The sequence below is a fragment of the Pseudonaja textilis genome, chromosome 4 (genome assembly GCF_049901715.1).
Source record: "Pseudonaja textilis isolate UNSWEBS1 chromosome 4, rPseTex1.2, whole genome shotgun sequence".
Classification (NCBI taxonomy): Eukaryota; Metazoa; Chordata; class Lepidosauria; order Squamata; family Elapidae; genus Pseudonaja; species Pseudonaja textilis.
Window position 1 is genome coordinate 91,212,164 of NC_141993.1, and position 13,667 is coordinate 91,225,830.

General features: G+C 47.3%; 1 protein-coding gene across 1 annotated transcript in view; it reads right to left on the reverse strand.

Annotated features, from left to right (window-relative positions):
- The window catches only part of LOC113450486 (mannan-binding lectin serine protease 1-like), a 90,018-nt gene extending 82,655 nt beyond the window's left edge, over positions 1-7,363 (reverse strand). The window contains 2 exon segments of the mRNA XM_087933715.1: positions 2,166-2,391; positions 7,052-7,363. Coding sequence (XP_087789841.1) covers positions 2,166-2,391; positions 7,052-7,056 — 231 coding nt within the window. The 5' untranslated portion in view covers positions 7,057-7,363.
- Between the last annotated feature and the right edge of the window lie 6,304 nt (positions 7,364-13,667).

The window sequence follows — 13,667 nt, forward strand, 5'->3', positions numbered from 1 at the left end:
ATGCAGGACCCTCATCCGAGTCCTCCCCAGGCTCCTGGACTGGTCCCCGTTCTTCCCCACTGTCCAATTTTGCTGCCGTCTGCACCGGCTGCCGGCGAACCACAACACGTGTCTTCATAGCAAATTTACAGACAGTCCTTGACTTATGTCCACATTCGAGCCCCAAACTTCCATTGTTAAGTGAGTTTTGTCCCATTTTTTTTAACCTTACTTTGCCCAAATTGTTAACTGAATTGCTGCGGTTATGAAGTTAGTAACTCGGTCGTTAAGCGAATCTGGCTTCCCCCATTGACTCTGCTTGTCAGAAGGTCGCAAAGGGGGTTCCGATGACCCCGGGGACAACTGCGACCATTGTAAATACGAGCCAGTTGCCAAGCCTCTAAATTTTGATGATGTGACGAGGAAGATTTATGTAATTTATGAAAAATGGTCCTTAAGTCACTTCTTAGTGCCGTTGTAACTTCCAACGGTTGCTAAATGAACGGTAGCAAATCAAGGACTGAATAAATATAGAAATAAATGAATATACAATATCACCCTGGAATTTCAGGCTGGCAAAAGACAACGAGAGACGGTTTTACTACACAACTCAGATACAAGATCGGTGTAATACTCTGAATTATAAATTAACTCCCCCCCAAAACAGGGTTTGCAACCAGATTAAGCCACAAAGAGGCAAACCCCAGTTAAAAACCAACCAAGTTTGTTCGGTGAAGGTAGCCAAAGGTGTTTTTCTACCCTAAATCAACACCGTATCTCTGAATGCTGTCCCAGAATTCACGCAGCTCATCAAATTCAGTGTTTTAAGTAGCGTTCACACAAACATGTTGAACCGGGAGACTGAAATAATTTACAGTGATAATTTACTTACAACCATAATTGAGGCTGGAATTAAGGCCTTAAGGCATTAAGTGGGTCGCCATAAGACTGCTTCCGATTTTACAACCTTTTTGCCAGTTTCGTGAGAAACGAAAAGATTAAGCGAACGCCATGGTCATGAAATGAATTTTGTTTTGCCCGGAAATTGGAAGTAAACACAGGAAACAGGCGAAAAAGTCAAAAATTGTGGTTGTGTGATCCTGTGACCATGGTCTGTGTGTGTTTGTCTGTCTGTCTTCGAAATCAGATCCTAAGTACCTTTGGAAGGGGGTAGGTCGTAACGTCGGCTGGTTGTTTTAAGCGAGGACTACTCGCGTTGTTAGTCTTTTTTAAAAAGGCATTGAACCACAAAGGGAATGCTATACTAAGCTGTGAAATCTTAGTTTACGCACAAACTAACTTCGCAACTTCACAAACTAGGATTTCATGGCTTAACCGCCTTTTAGCCATCTTAGTTAAGGATGCTGTTCCCAATGTAACTGCGTCCTTTTGGATGTGAGAAACGAAAAGATAAAGCAAAATGTATGAGCTTAAATTTTGGTAACTAAAGGCTCCCAGTTCAATCTGGCCTAATGGTGAAGATGCTGGACTACAAACTAGGAGATGGTGAGTTCTAGTTCTGCCTTAACCAGGAAAGCCAAGTGGGAAACTTTGGGCCAATCACCAGGAGATGGTGAATTCTAGTCTTGCCTTAGGCATTACAGCTGGCTGGGTGACCATAAATCAATGGCAAACGCCGCATAGAAAATTTGTCAAAGCTCCTATCCCAAATAAACAAGTTGTCCCAAAAAAAGGATTCAGAGCTAACATGTTCCCTTTCATTTCCTGAGGGGCGTGTCAGTCTCTCATTTCAGTCCCTCATTTGACATTTCCTTTTACGTTGCATTTCACGTCTACGTCTACATCTTTGCCTTGCATCAAACCAACATTCCTCAGTCAGAGGCTCCGCTACGCTCCCCTGATTATCTGCCGACACCTGAGGCACAACCAGGGAGGAAGGTCCTGGGGAGGAAGATGATTCCGAATCCTCCATCAAAGCAGGCTCAAACCTCAAGGCCAAATCCTCCTCTTCCTCCTGGCTCAAGTCTGTGTCCTCCAGCAAAGCAGGCTCAAATCTCGAGGCCAAATCTCTCTCTTCCTCATTGCTTAGGTCTGTATCTTCTAACAAGGCAGGCTCAGACCTCCCAGTCACAACATGTATATGTATATGTCAAAATCCAATAAACTAAAATTCCCCAATTTTAACCAGATGCTGAAGAAGAGAAATTTGCATTTTTTAAACTCACCTTCAAGTAGTCGTATTCGCAAAGGTAGGATGGCTCCAGGTTGAAATGCATGAAGTAAAGTTTCACACGAAATCCCTCCGTCACGGAGATGTTCCATGTCACTTCTGAATCACTGGGATAAGAGTCCGGATACCCGGGAGAGCTGATTTGTCCAAACATCTCATTCAGGTCGACGGTGGCTGCTCCAAACAACCGTACCGCACAAAGGCACCAAACCAGCAAACACCTGGAAAACAAGGACACCGTGATTGATATTTATGTGCAGTGGTCGGATGCAGCCAGTTCGGACTGGTTGTTAACTTTCTGAGCAAATTGGTGCGGGTGTGGTGCCATCCTTTTGCACCACAAGGACCACCAAATCCATCATTTTAAATCCTGTGGACCAGAGTAAAATCCCCAAAAAAGTCTGCAGGAAATTCTCCCACCCCATTTTCCTACCTATTGATTGTTCTTTATTTGGGATCACAGGATACCTTTTCCAGTTCCGTTGTCAAGGAGAGAGAGAGAGAGACTTTTGGCTTCATGCAAGGAAAGCAGCAGAAGTCGCAGAAGTCTTTCTTTCTCTCTCCCCCAAAACTCCGCCAGAAATGAGTCTTTGCCGGCGCAGCCTCTTGGAGCAGGAGGCCTTGCAGGGCCCCAAAGACTCATTTCTGGCGGAGTTTGGGGGAGAGAAAGAAAGACTTTGGCTGCTTTCCTTGCATGCAGCCAAAAGCGGAAGAAGAAAGAAGCGGAAAGAAGCAACATGGTGGCCAGGCCAGGCGTGTGGGACGAGTGGGACAAGTCTCCCCTCTGCCCTTTCCCCCCTCCCCTCACTCCCTCATGTTGTTCGCAATGCAAGCGACGCAAGCCTTGTGTTCCCACGGGCCATGTGGCCAGCGCAGCCTTGTGTTCCCGCACCACCTGGATTAATTGCTTTGGGGGGTGGTGACATTTCTCTGTGGACCACCAAAACGTTGTCATGGACCACCAGTGGTCCCCAGCCCACTGGTTGGCGACCACGGGTTTGGTGAACTGATTGTTGGAAGAAATCATTAGGGCAGAGAACCGGTTGTTAAATTATTTCAATCCCATCACTGCCCGTGTGTCTTCACACACTGACCGCCCTGCAAGGTAGGCCAGGCAAGGAACGAAACACCCAGGAAGGTGACTCTGCCGGTAGTCCTTGACTTACAACCATAAATGGAGGCCAACATTTCTGTCATTCAGGGAGACGTCTGTTCAATAAGTTTTGCCCCGTTTTGCCACCTTTCTGTTTGGCCAGCATTGTTAAAGTGAATCACTGCATTTGTTAAATTAGCTACAGGGTTGTTGTTGTTTTTTTAAAAAATTTTTTAACAGCAAACATAAACAAATGCAAACACAAAACAGCAAATAAAACCTTCTTTCCGTTGTACAGTGTGTCGGTTGGTACATATCTCTTGTGCATAATACCAACAGTCTTTCCTATCCATATCATGTTGTCTTATTGTTAAACCATCATTAGACTTTAATTACAAATTGACCATCCTTTTCGAGCAAATTATAATTCTTTCCATAGTAATCAATTATACTATATGATTTCACTGTATTATCTTTACTATTATGTTACTGTCATGCTCCTGTTAAGAGTCTGACTCCAAGGGAGAGGAGGAACAGCCAACAGGGAGCGGGAGTGTGGCTCCGGAGGGAAGGGCAGAGGCCGGCTGAGCAGTCAGAGGAGGACCCAGGCCCATCCCCTCTTCATCCTAGGGCATGCAGGGAGGAATAGAAGAGGGAGAAATGTGAATGGCGTGGTTTACGGGGAGGAAGGGGCCCTGATCTCCTTCATGGGCTGCAGCTGGAAGGTCTGTTTAAAAGGACAAACTGCGCATGGCCCAGTGCTGGAAGCAAAGCGTGCATTATTCTTGTCAGAACGTATCTGTGTTTTGGCTTCCTCCCGACTGGTGGCTGCGTTATCTGTAGAAGTCTACAATTAATCATCCTTGCCTGCCCTAGTAATTCCTACAGTGTGGTTTGTGTCGGTTTTTATTTATTTATTTCAAATTAACTTTGCTTTGGATGGATTTACTCCCTCCATAAACTGTTTTCTTTAAGAGTTCCCGAGGCAGCACTCTGGGAGTTGAAGTTTACACACATCCTGGCTGAGGCATTCTGAGAGTTGAAGTCCTCACATCCTGACAGGGAAATTCTGTGAGTTGAAGTCCATACATGCTGGCTGGGGAATTCTGGGAGTTGAAGTCATCATATCCTGATTGGAGAATTCCGGGAGTTGAACTCCACATAAACTGGTTGGGGAATTGTGGGAGTTGAAGTCCATATATTCTGGCTGGGGAATTCTGGGAATTGAAGTCCCCATAAACTGGCTGGGGAATTTTGGGAGTTGAAGTCCACAATATCCTGGCTGGGGAATTTTGGGAGTTGAAGTCCTCATACCCTGACTGGGGAATTCTGGGAGTTGAAGTCCATACATTCTGGCTGGGGAATTCTGGGAACTGAAGTCAACATATCCTGGCTGGGGAACTCTGGGAGTTGGAGTCCACATATCCTGGCTGGGGAATTCTGGGAGTTGAAGTCCTCATACCCTGATTGGAGAATTCTGGGAGTTGAACTCCACATAAACTGGTTGGGGAATTGTGGGAGTTGAAGTCCATACATTCTGGCTGGGGAATTCTGGGAACTGAAGTCCCCATAAACTGGCTGGGGAATTCTGGGAACTGAAGTCCACATATCCTGGCTAGGGAATTCTGGGAGTTGAAGTCCATACATGCTGGCTGAAGAATTCTGGGAGTTGAAGTCCTCATATTCTGGCTGGGGAACTCTGGGAGTTGGAGTCCACTCGTCTTAAAATTTCCTAATGTCGAGAAACATGTTCTGGAACCTTCTCACCCCTCCCGTGAAGATTTAAGGGGTCCAAGAAAGTGAGAACATGTCGCAGACACCATTTTAAATACACAACAACACCAAGAAGCCCATCCCGGATGTCTCTGCTCCGATTTTCTGTAAACATCCTGTGACAGATGTGTCAATTTTGTAGATGGCTGTTTTCTTACACCGTTGTCTGGCAGTGGAATTCATCCATTTTCACAGAGTGCGTTGAACTGTAAACCAACTGCAAACTAACTTAAACAGTGTGCAGAATTGTAAACTGAACTAAATCTACGCAGCATGCTAGTCCATGGGGGAGTTGGGGGGAAGCAAAAGCAAACCAAGATTAACATTTTTGACCTGGTTTAGCAGGTTGGCAAATGAGGAGCAACTGGATGAGAGTGAAAATGGCGGCTTGGACCTTGTGATTGGAGCCTACCCCTTCTTCTTTATGTATTTATTCATTTATAGCCTGACCTTTATTATTTTTATAATAATATAATATTATTTATAATAATAAGCTCACGGTCCAAGCATACCTAACCCTCCTTCTTCCTCCTCTTTGCCCTACAACAACCCTGTGAGGTGGGTTGGTCTCCTGGCGATTGGCCCAAAGTCACCCAGCTGGCTTTCATGCCTAAGGTGGGACTAGAACTCCCATTTTCCTGGCGATTGGCCCAAAGTCACCCAGGTGGCTTTCGTGCCTAAGGTGGGACTAGAACTTACCATCTCCTGGTGATTAGCCCAAAGTTATCCAGAGCTTCAATTCACTCTTTCCTGATTTCTTGCCTGGTGCTTAAAAACGGGACAAGAGTGGCCTATTCCTTCCGCCATTTTGATTTTTTTTAAAATCCCATTTACCCTCAGGACACTATTGTTGGAAATACAGCAGCTGAGGTTTTAGCTCTCTGGTTGCAGCATTTGTTTGGGACTGAGGTGTATGCAGTTAGAAACCCCACTTTTTCAAATATCCAAGTCCTCTGGGCCCAATCTCTGGAAAACAGGCGGATATTCTGCAGGTATAGCAAGGTTGATCACCCTCTCTGCAAGCCAAAATAAACGGCAGAGACTACAATGGACTCCCAGCCTTCGAACGGCCCTCCGAACATGAGTCTTTAATTACAGTTTGCTTTCTCCCTTTCCCTCTTGCAGTTCCCAACTAGGAGGACAAGAGCTCTGTGCAACCCTCAAGCCCTTCCTCACCCTTGAAAGAGCTCGGTGTAGCTCCAAACCTTGCTACGGTTTCAGCACGACCTGCCCAGTTTTGCCAACGTTTTCCCGGTTGGATTTAATTCCCAATCTTTTCCAAAACAAGCCAGTTGCAAAATTGATTAGCCGGCGAAGGATGAGGCAATAAGTAAATAAACAGAGTCCTTCTGATGGGCTGCGGGCCCCCCCGTTGTTTGGAAAACTCGCAATCCGTTTGCCAAAAGCCACTTTAAAATAATAATAATATGCACCAAGATCAGTGGAAGAAATCGAGAGAAGCCACTGGATCCTTTTCCCCCCCACATTTCTTCCTCTACTCGGCCTGCAGGTCTCCAGAGATCAGTCCTGGATGCCAATTTTTATTTACAACCCTGAATCTTTATTTACAATTCTCCCTTCCAACTCCCAGAGTCTCCGTTCCTTTGATCCTGGGGTGGGGGGGACCCCCAGAATGCCATATTTTTTAATCCAGAAAGACCCCCCCCTCTAACCCTTCCGTCTCTTGACCCCTGTCATTCACACACCCAGCAAGGCGGAAGAAAAAATAAATAAATCGAATCAAAATCCCGCAAGGTACCCCTGAGATTGAAAAAAACAAACAGGAGCATTGCTCTTTCGGAAGGAAAGTGACTGACTGACAGGTGTCTTTCTCCAAACCTGAGAAGGAAAAAAAAGTACCTTTGATCGCCCTTCCCTGCCAGAAATGCTCCTTGGCGAGAAAAGAAAACAACAACCAAAGGGGCACCACACACACACACAAACACACACAAAAGGAGACAATTGTGTTGGCAATCTTGCACCCTCGCTCCCCCACCCTTCTGCCAGCGACTCACCTCATGGCTTCTTTCCCCCCACCCTCTTGGGGGTGGCTTTAATTTTTTTTGGGGGGGGGGGTCTCCTCGGATGCCTCTGGAATAGGAGGAGGTTTGCGATGTGCTTGCAGTGCGCTGTGCGATGCTCAACGCCGGCTGGCTTATCTTTGTCCAGAGCTTTGGAGTGAGGAGAGAGAAAGGCAGTGAAAGGCAGAGTGTGTGTGTGTGTGTGTGTGTGTGTGTGTGTGTGGCTGTTGTCTGTGTGAGGCAGTGTGTCTGGAGGGGTCTGGCATTCCCCATGCTGGTCACGCCTTCCTCCCTCTGCATGCACGCACACACACACACACACACAGAGAGACACAAACCAAGCACACTGTCCCTTCTCTCTGGCTGCTCCTCCGCCGGGACGGAGGATCTCACCGGCTCTGGTGCTTTCTTTGCACACAAAGGGTGCGAGGGAGGAATGTGCTGGTTGTCAAAACTCCAGGCCCTGCGGGCTGGGCTGGGGCAGATGGTTTCAAAGAGCGTGTGCGGCTGCGAGCACGAAGGCTGCGTTGAACACGGCGATGCCGCGGCAGAAACACAGAGCAGGGTCGCCCAGGCTTGGCACTAGAAGAGGGGAGGGCTTCCACTCCCAGAATCCCCCAGCCAGCATGCTTTAAGAGGGGAGGGCTTCCACTCCCAGAATCCCGCAGCCAGCATGCTTTAAGAGGCCTGGACTTCAATTCCCAGAATCCCCCAGCCAGCATGCTTTAAGAGGGGAGGGTTTCCACTCCCAGAATCCCCAGCCAGGATGCTTTAAGAGGGGGCTTCCACTCCCAGAATCCCCCAGCCAGCCTGCTTTAAGAGGGGGCTTCCACTCCCAGAATCCCCAGCCAGGATGCTTTAAGAGGGAGGGCTTCCACTCCCAGAATCCCCAGCCAGCATGCTTTAAGGGGGGCTTCCACTCCCAGAATCCCCAGCCAGGATGCTTTAAGAGGGGAGGGCTTCCACTCCCAGAATCCCCAGCCAGGATGCTTTAAGAGGGGGGCTTCCACTCCCAGAATCCCCAGCCAGGATGCTTTAAGAGGAGGGCTTCCACTCCCAGAATCCCCCAGCCAGCCTGCTTTAAGAGGAGGGCTTCCACTCCCAGAATCCCCAGCCAGCCTGCTTTAAGAGGAGGGCTTCCACTCCCAGAATCCCCCAGCCAGCCTGCTTTAAGAGGGGAGGGCTTCCACTCCCAGAATCCCCCAGCCAGCATGCTTTAAGAGGGGAGGGCTTCCACTCCCAGAATCCCCAGCCAGGATGCTTTAAGAGGGAGGACTTCCACTCCCAGAATCCCCCAGCCAGCCTGCTTTAAGAGGGGAGGGCTTCCACTCCCAGAATCCCCAGCCAGGATGCTTTAAGGGGGGCTTCCATTCCCAGAATCCCCCAGCCAGCACGCTTTAAGAGGGGAGGGCTTCCACTCCCAGAATCCCCAGCCAGCCATGATTTAAGAGGGAGGACTTCCACTCCCAGAATCCCCCAGCCAGAATGCTTTAAGAGGTCTGGACTTCAATTCCCAGAATCCCCCAGCCAGCTTTATGCATGCTGGGGAATTCTGGGAGTTGAAATCCATACATCTTCAAGAGGTTCAGGCTGAGAAACAATAGGCCGAGCCATCAAGAATCGCTGATAAAGACACATTTGGAGGGATTTATTTCAAAACTGAGGGTGAGGATCAATTACACCGATAGACAAGATAACAACTTTTTTCCCCCCAGCAAAGTCATTTCAAAGGGGTTGGATGGGAAACTGGAAAGTTCAAGGCTGCCCACTAAGTGGGGTGTTGACTTTGGACGGGCCCCATCGCTCGCCTCATCAGTTACCCACCCCGGTGGTGGTGCTGGTGTTGGGGAAGGTAGCGGAAGTGGAGGGAGATCCCCCCCCAAACCCCCTCGAGTTCCTGGAAGAGGAGATCGAAGTCCGGGGAAGGAGGTGTGTGTGTGTGTGTGAGTGTGTGTGTGTGTGAAGGGAGGAAAGAGAGAGAGGGGGTTTTCCCCAGGCTGGGTCAGGCCAACTGTGTCCCGATTTGCAAAATCCAGATTTTTCTGGGAATTGCACGACAAACACAAACACACAACACGCTTGCAGGGTGCAGGGTGTGGGGAAGGAAGGAGGGATTGGTCCTGGTTGGATGTTGGCTTATGAACATACCATGATTCTCCCAAATGTAGCTACTCAGGAAAGACACCAGGGCGGAGTTTGAAAAAGGGGCTAGATGTCTTCAATGCTTTTCCTCTTTCTTCTCTTCCCTTCCTCTTCTTCCTTCCTTCCCTCCTCCTTTCCTCCCTCCCTCCTTTTCCCCTTTCCCTCCCTCCCCTCCTTTCTTCTCCTTTTTGCTCCCCTTCCTTCCCTCCTTCTTTCCTCCCTCCCTCCTTTTCCCCTTTCCCTCCCCTCCCCTCCGTTCTTCTCCTTTTTCTCCCCTTCCTTCCCTCCTTCTTTCCTCCCTCCCTCCCTTTCCATCTCCTTCCTTTTTCCCTTTCCTCCCTTCCCTTCCTCTCTTTCCTCTCTCCTTCCTTCCTCCCTTCCCTCTCCTCTCCTCCCTCCCTTTCCCTCTCCCCCCTTTTCCCCTTTCCCTCCCCTTCTCTCTTTTCTTCTCCTTTCCTTTCTCCTTCTTTCCTTCTCTCCCTCCTCTTTCCTCCCTCTTCCTCCCTCTCCTTCCTCCAACCTACCCTCTCTCCTTCCCTTTCTTTCTGAATGAAATCCATCCTTTTCATGGAGTTTCCCTGCTGTGCTGCTGCCTTTTCCTGGCACATTCTTCCTCTCGGTGCCTGAAACTTTTGACTGTTGGGAGTTTCCAATTAGGAGACACAGCATCTCTTAAATCAGGGATCTCCAGCCTTGGACACTTTTAAGATTTGAGGACTTCAACTCCCAGAATTCCTCAGCCAGCAAAGCTTGTGGCCTTCAACTCCCAGAATCCTCAGCCGGCAAAGCTTGTGGAATTCAACTCCCAGAATCCCGCAGCCAGCAAAACTTGTGGCCTTCAACTCCCAGAATCCCTCAGCCGGCAAAACTTGTGGTCTTCAACTCCCAGAATCCCTCAGCCGGCAAAACTTCTGGACTTCAATTCCCAGAATCCCTCAGCCAGCAAAACTTGTGGCCTTCAACTCCCAGAATCCCTCAGCCGGCAAAGCTTGTGGCCTTCAACCCCCAGAATCCCTCAGCTGGCAAAGCTTATGGACTTCGTCCCAGAATCCCTCAGCCGGCAAAACTTGTGACCTTCAACTCCCAGAATCCCTCAGCCAGCAAAACTTGTGGCCTTCAACTCCCAGAATCCCTCAACCGGCAAAGCTTGTGGCCTTCAACTCCCAGAATCCCTCAGCCGGCAAAACTTGTGGCCTTCAACTCCCAGAATCCCTTAGCCAGCAAAGCTTACTCTCTTGTAATCCCTTCCTCTGCAATCTCTCCTCTTTGGGGGATAAGAGAAAAAAGAAACAGATACGGCTGGCTGGGGAATTCTGGGAGTTGAAGTCCACAGGGTTTATACTTGCCTAGGTTGGAGACCCCCCCTGTCTTAAATAGTTTCATAGATTATCCTTATCCGGATTCAAAACGAATTGGCATTGTCTTGAACGCTCCAGCTGAGGGGAAAAACCAGGGACCTGGTGGGTGAACTTAAAAGCTATGTTTCCAAAATGTTCAAAATGTCTTATCTCCAAATTGTCGGAAGTGCAAAGATGTATCAGGCACATATTCTCACATGTGGTGGACCTGCCATGCTGCAAACAAGTATTGGAGACTGATCCAGACACGGGTGGAACAAATGATTGCGAGAGTGTATTCCGTTTAAACCAGAATATTTGGAACGGTCGTAAGTGTGAAAACCTGTCATAAGGCACTTTTTTCAGTGGGGTGGTGGCTTTGAACGGTCACTAAACGAACTGTCGTAAGTCGGGGACTCCTTGTATTACAGGAAGAACACCAATTCTTCGAGGACTTTCTCTTTGCCCACGAAAACAAGCCCTTGGGTCAGCCCGGCCCTCAAACTCCTCACCATTCAACAACATTTGGTCTCACTTATAATTCGACTTCACAGGGAACCCGTCTGGCTAAGTTTTAGGATTTATTTTGCGGCCGGTTTGAAGGCAACGTCAGATCTTGGCAGAAAAAGAGAGACTGGTTTTGTTTACACAACCAAATTTAGGTAAAAAAAAAACTATAAGCGGCCGATGGACTTTGCATGGCCTGCTAAATTTAAATTTGAATTAAACCTGCCTTGATATGGTGTTTTTTGGGGGGGCGGCGGGGGGAAGATGCCTTAGGATGGGGGTCTTTCAAGAAGAGATTGGACAACCATTTTTCTGAAATGGTAGAGGGTTTTCTGCCTGAGGAGGGGGTTGGACTAGAAGACCTCCAAGGTCCCTTCCAACCCTATTCCTATCCCTAATCCCTATTCTCTTCTCTTCTCTCCTATTAGTTCTATTCCATTCCATTCCATTCTATTCCATATTTCCTATTCCTGTTCTCTCCTGTTCTCTTCTATGTTCTGTTCGGTTCTCTTCTTTTCTCTTCTATGTTCTGTTCTGTTCTGTTCTATTCTATTCCTTTTCTGTATTCTATTCTGTTCTCTTATGTTCTCTTCTATGTTCTGTTCTATTCTGCTCTCTTCTCTTCTCTTCTCTTCTCTTCTGTTCTATTCTATTCTCTTCTTTTCTCTTCTATGTTCTGTTCTGTTCTGTTCTATTCTATTCCTTTTCTGTATTCTATTCTGTTCTCTTCTACAGTATGTTCTGTTCTGTTCTATTCTATTCCTTTTCTATATTCTATTCTGTTCTCTTATGTTCTCTTCTATGTTCTGTTCTGTTCTGTTCTCTTCTCTTCTTTTCTCTTCTATGTTCTGTTCTGTTCTCTTCTCTTCTATGTTCTGTTCTGTTCTATTCTATTCCTTTTCTGTATTCTATTCTGTTCTCTTCTACAGTATGTTCTGTTCTGTTCTATTCTATTCCTTTTCTATATTCTATTCTGTTCTCTTATGTTCTCTTCTACGTTCTGTTCTATTCTATTCTCTTCTTTTCTCTTCTATGTTCTGTTCTGTTCTGTTCTATTCTATTCCTTTTCTATATTCTATTCTGTTCTGTTTTCTTCTCTGTTCTGTTCTGTTCTCTTCTATTCCACTCCATTCCATTCCATTCCATTCTGTTTTCTATTAATTCTAATTCTAATCCTATCCTAACCTTGGAACTGTTTCTATTTCTTGCTTATTAAAACACATGAGGAATGGCTGAAGGAACCGGGCCCGGCTAGTCTAGTGAAAAGAAGGACTAAGGATGACATGATAGCAGCCTTCCAGTATTTGAGGGGTGCCACAAAGAAGACTGGGGGGCAAGCTATTCTCCAAAGCTCCTGGACAAGAAGCAACAGATGGAAACTAACCAAGGAGAGAGAAGAAACCTGGAATTAAGGAGAAATAACCAGTGGAACAGCTCGCCACTAGACGTTGTGGGTACTCCATCACTGGAGGTTTTAAAGAAGAGATTAGACAGCCATTTGTCTGAAATGGGATAAGGTCTCCTGCTTGAGCAGTGGGTTGGACTAGAAGACCTCTGAGGTTCCTTCTATCCCTGGGATTCTTATATTCAGCCATCTTAAAGCATGCTGGCTGGGGAATTCTAGGAGTCAAGTCAGACATAGATTCAACCTCAGACTCAGGAGGAATTTCGGAATTTCCTGACAGTGAGAACAATTAACCAGTGGAACAGCTTGCTTCTAGAACAGGGGTCTTCAAACTTGACAGGTTTAAGATTTGTGGACTTCCAACTCCCAGAATTCCTCCTCCTCCAGTCACGTTAGCTCAGGAATTCTGGGAGTTGAAGTCCACAAAGTCTTAAACTTGCCAAGTTTGGAGATCCTTGTTCTAGACGTTGTGGGTGCTCCATCACTCGAGGTTCTCGAGAAGAGATTGTCTTGGATGGTATATACTGTAGCAAGGATCTTCAAACGTTTAAGACTTGTGGACTTCCAACTCCCAGGATTCCTGAGCTAACACGACTGGAGGAGGAATTCTGGGAGTTGAAGTCCCAAAAAGCTGCCAAGTTTGAAGGCCCCTGGTATTTAGGGTCTCCTGCTTGGAGCGGGGGGCTGGAATAGAAGACCTCCAATGTCCCCTTTCAACCCTATCGTTCTTTGTTCTATGTCCTGTCCCCGGTACTCTTCCACGTGTTCGTAAGCGACTTCAACAAGAGGACAGAAAAGATGCGGAGCTCATCGGTAGACCACCAGAAGATAAGGCCTCAGGGTTCAAAGGGATCTGGAGAAGGGGGTCAAGTTATTTTCTAGGGGGTCAAGCTATTTTCCAAAGCCCCCAAAGGCCAGAAAAGGAACAATGGATGGAAACTGAACAAGGAGAGATTTTTCAACCAGGAAATAAGGAGAAACTTTCTGAGAGGGAGAACAATCAACCAAATGGAACAGAAGTTGCCCTCAGAAGTTGTGGGAGCTTCATCCCTGGAGGCTTTCAAGAAGAGACTGGACTGCCCTCTGTCAGAAATGGTGTAGGGTCTCCTGCTCGGGCGGGGGGTTGGACTAGATGACCTCCAAGGTCCCTTCCAACTCTATTCTTCTATATTCAATAGAACAAGAAGTTTCCCTCAGACGTTTTGGGAGCTTCCTTCCC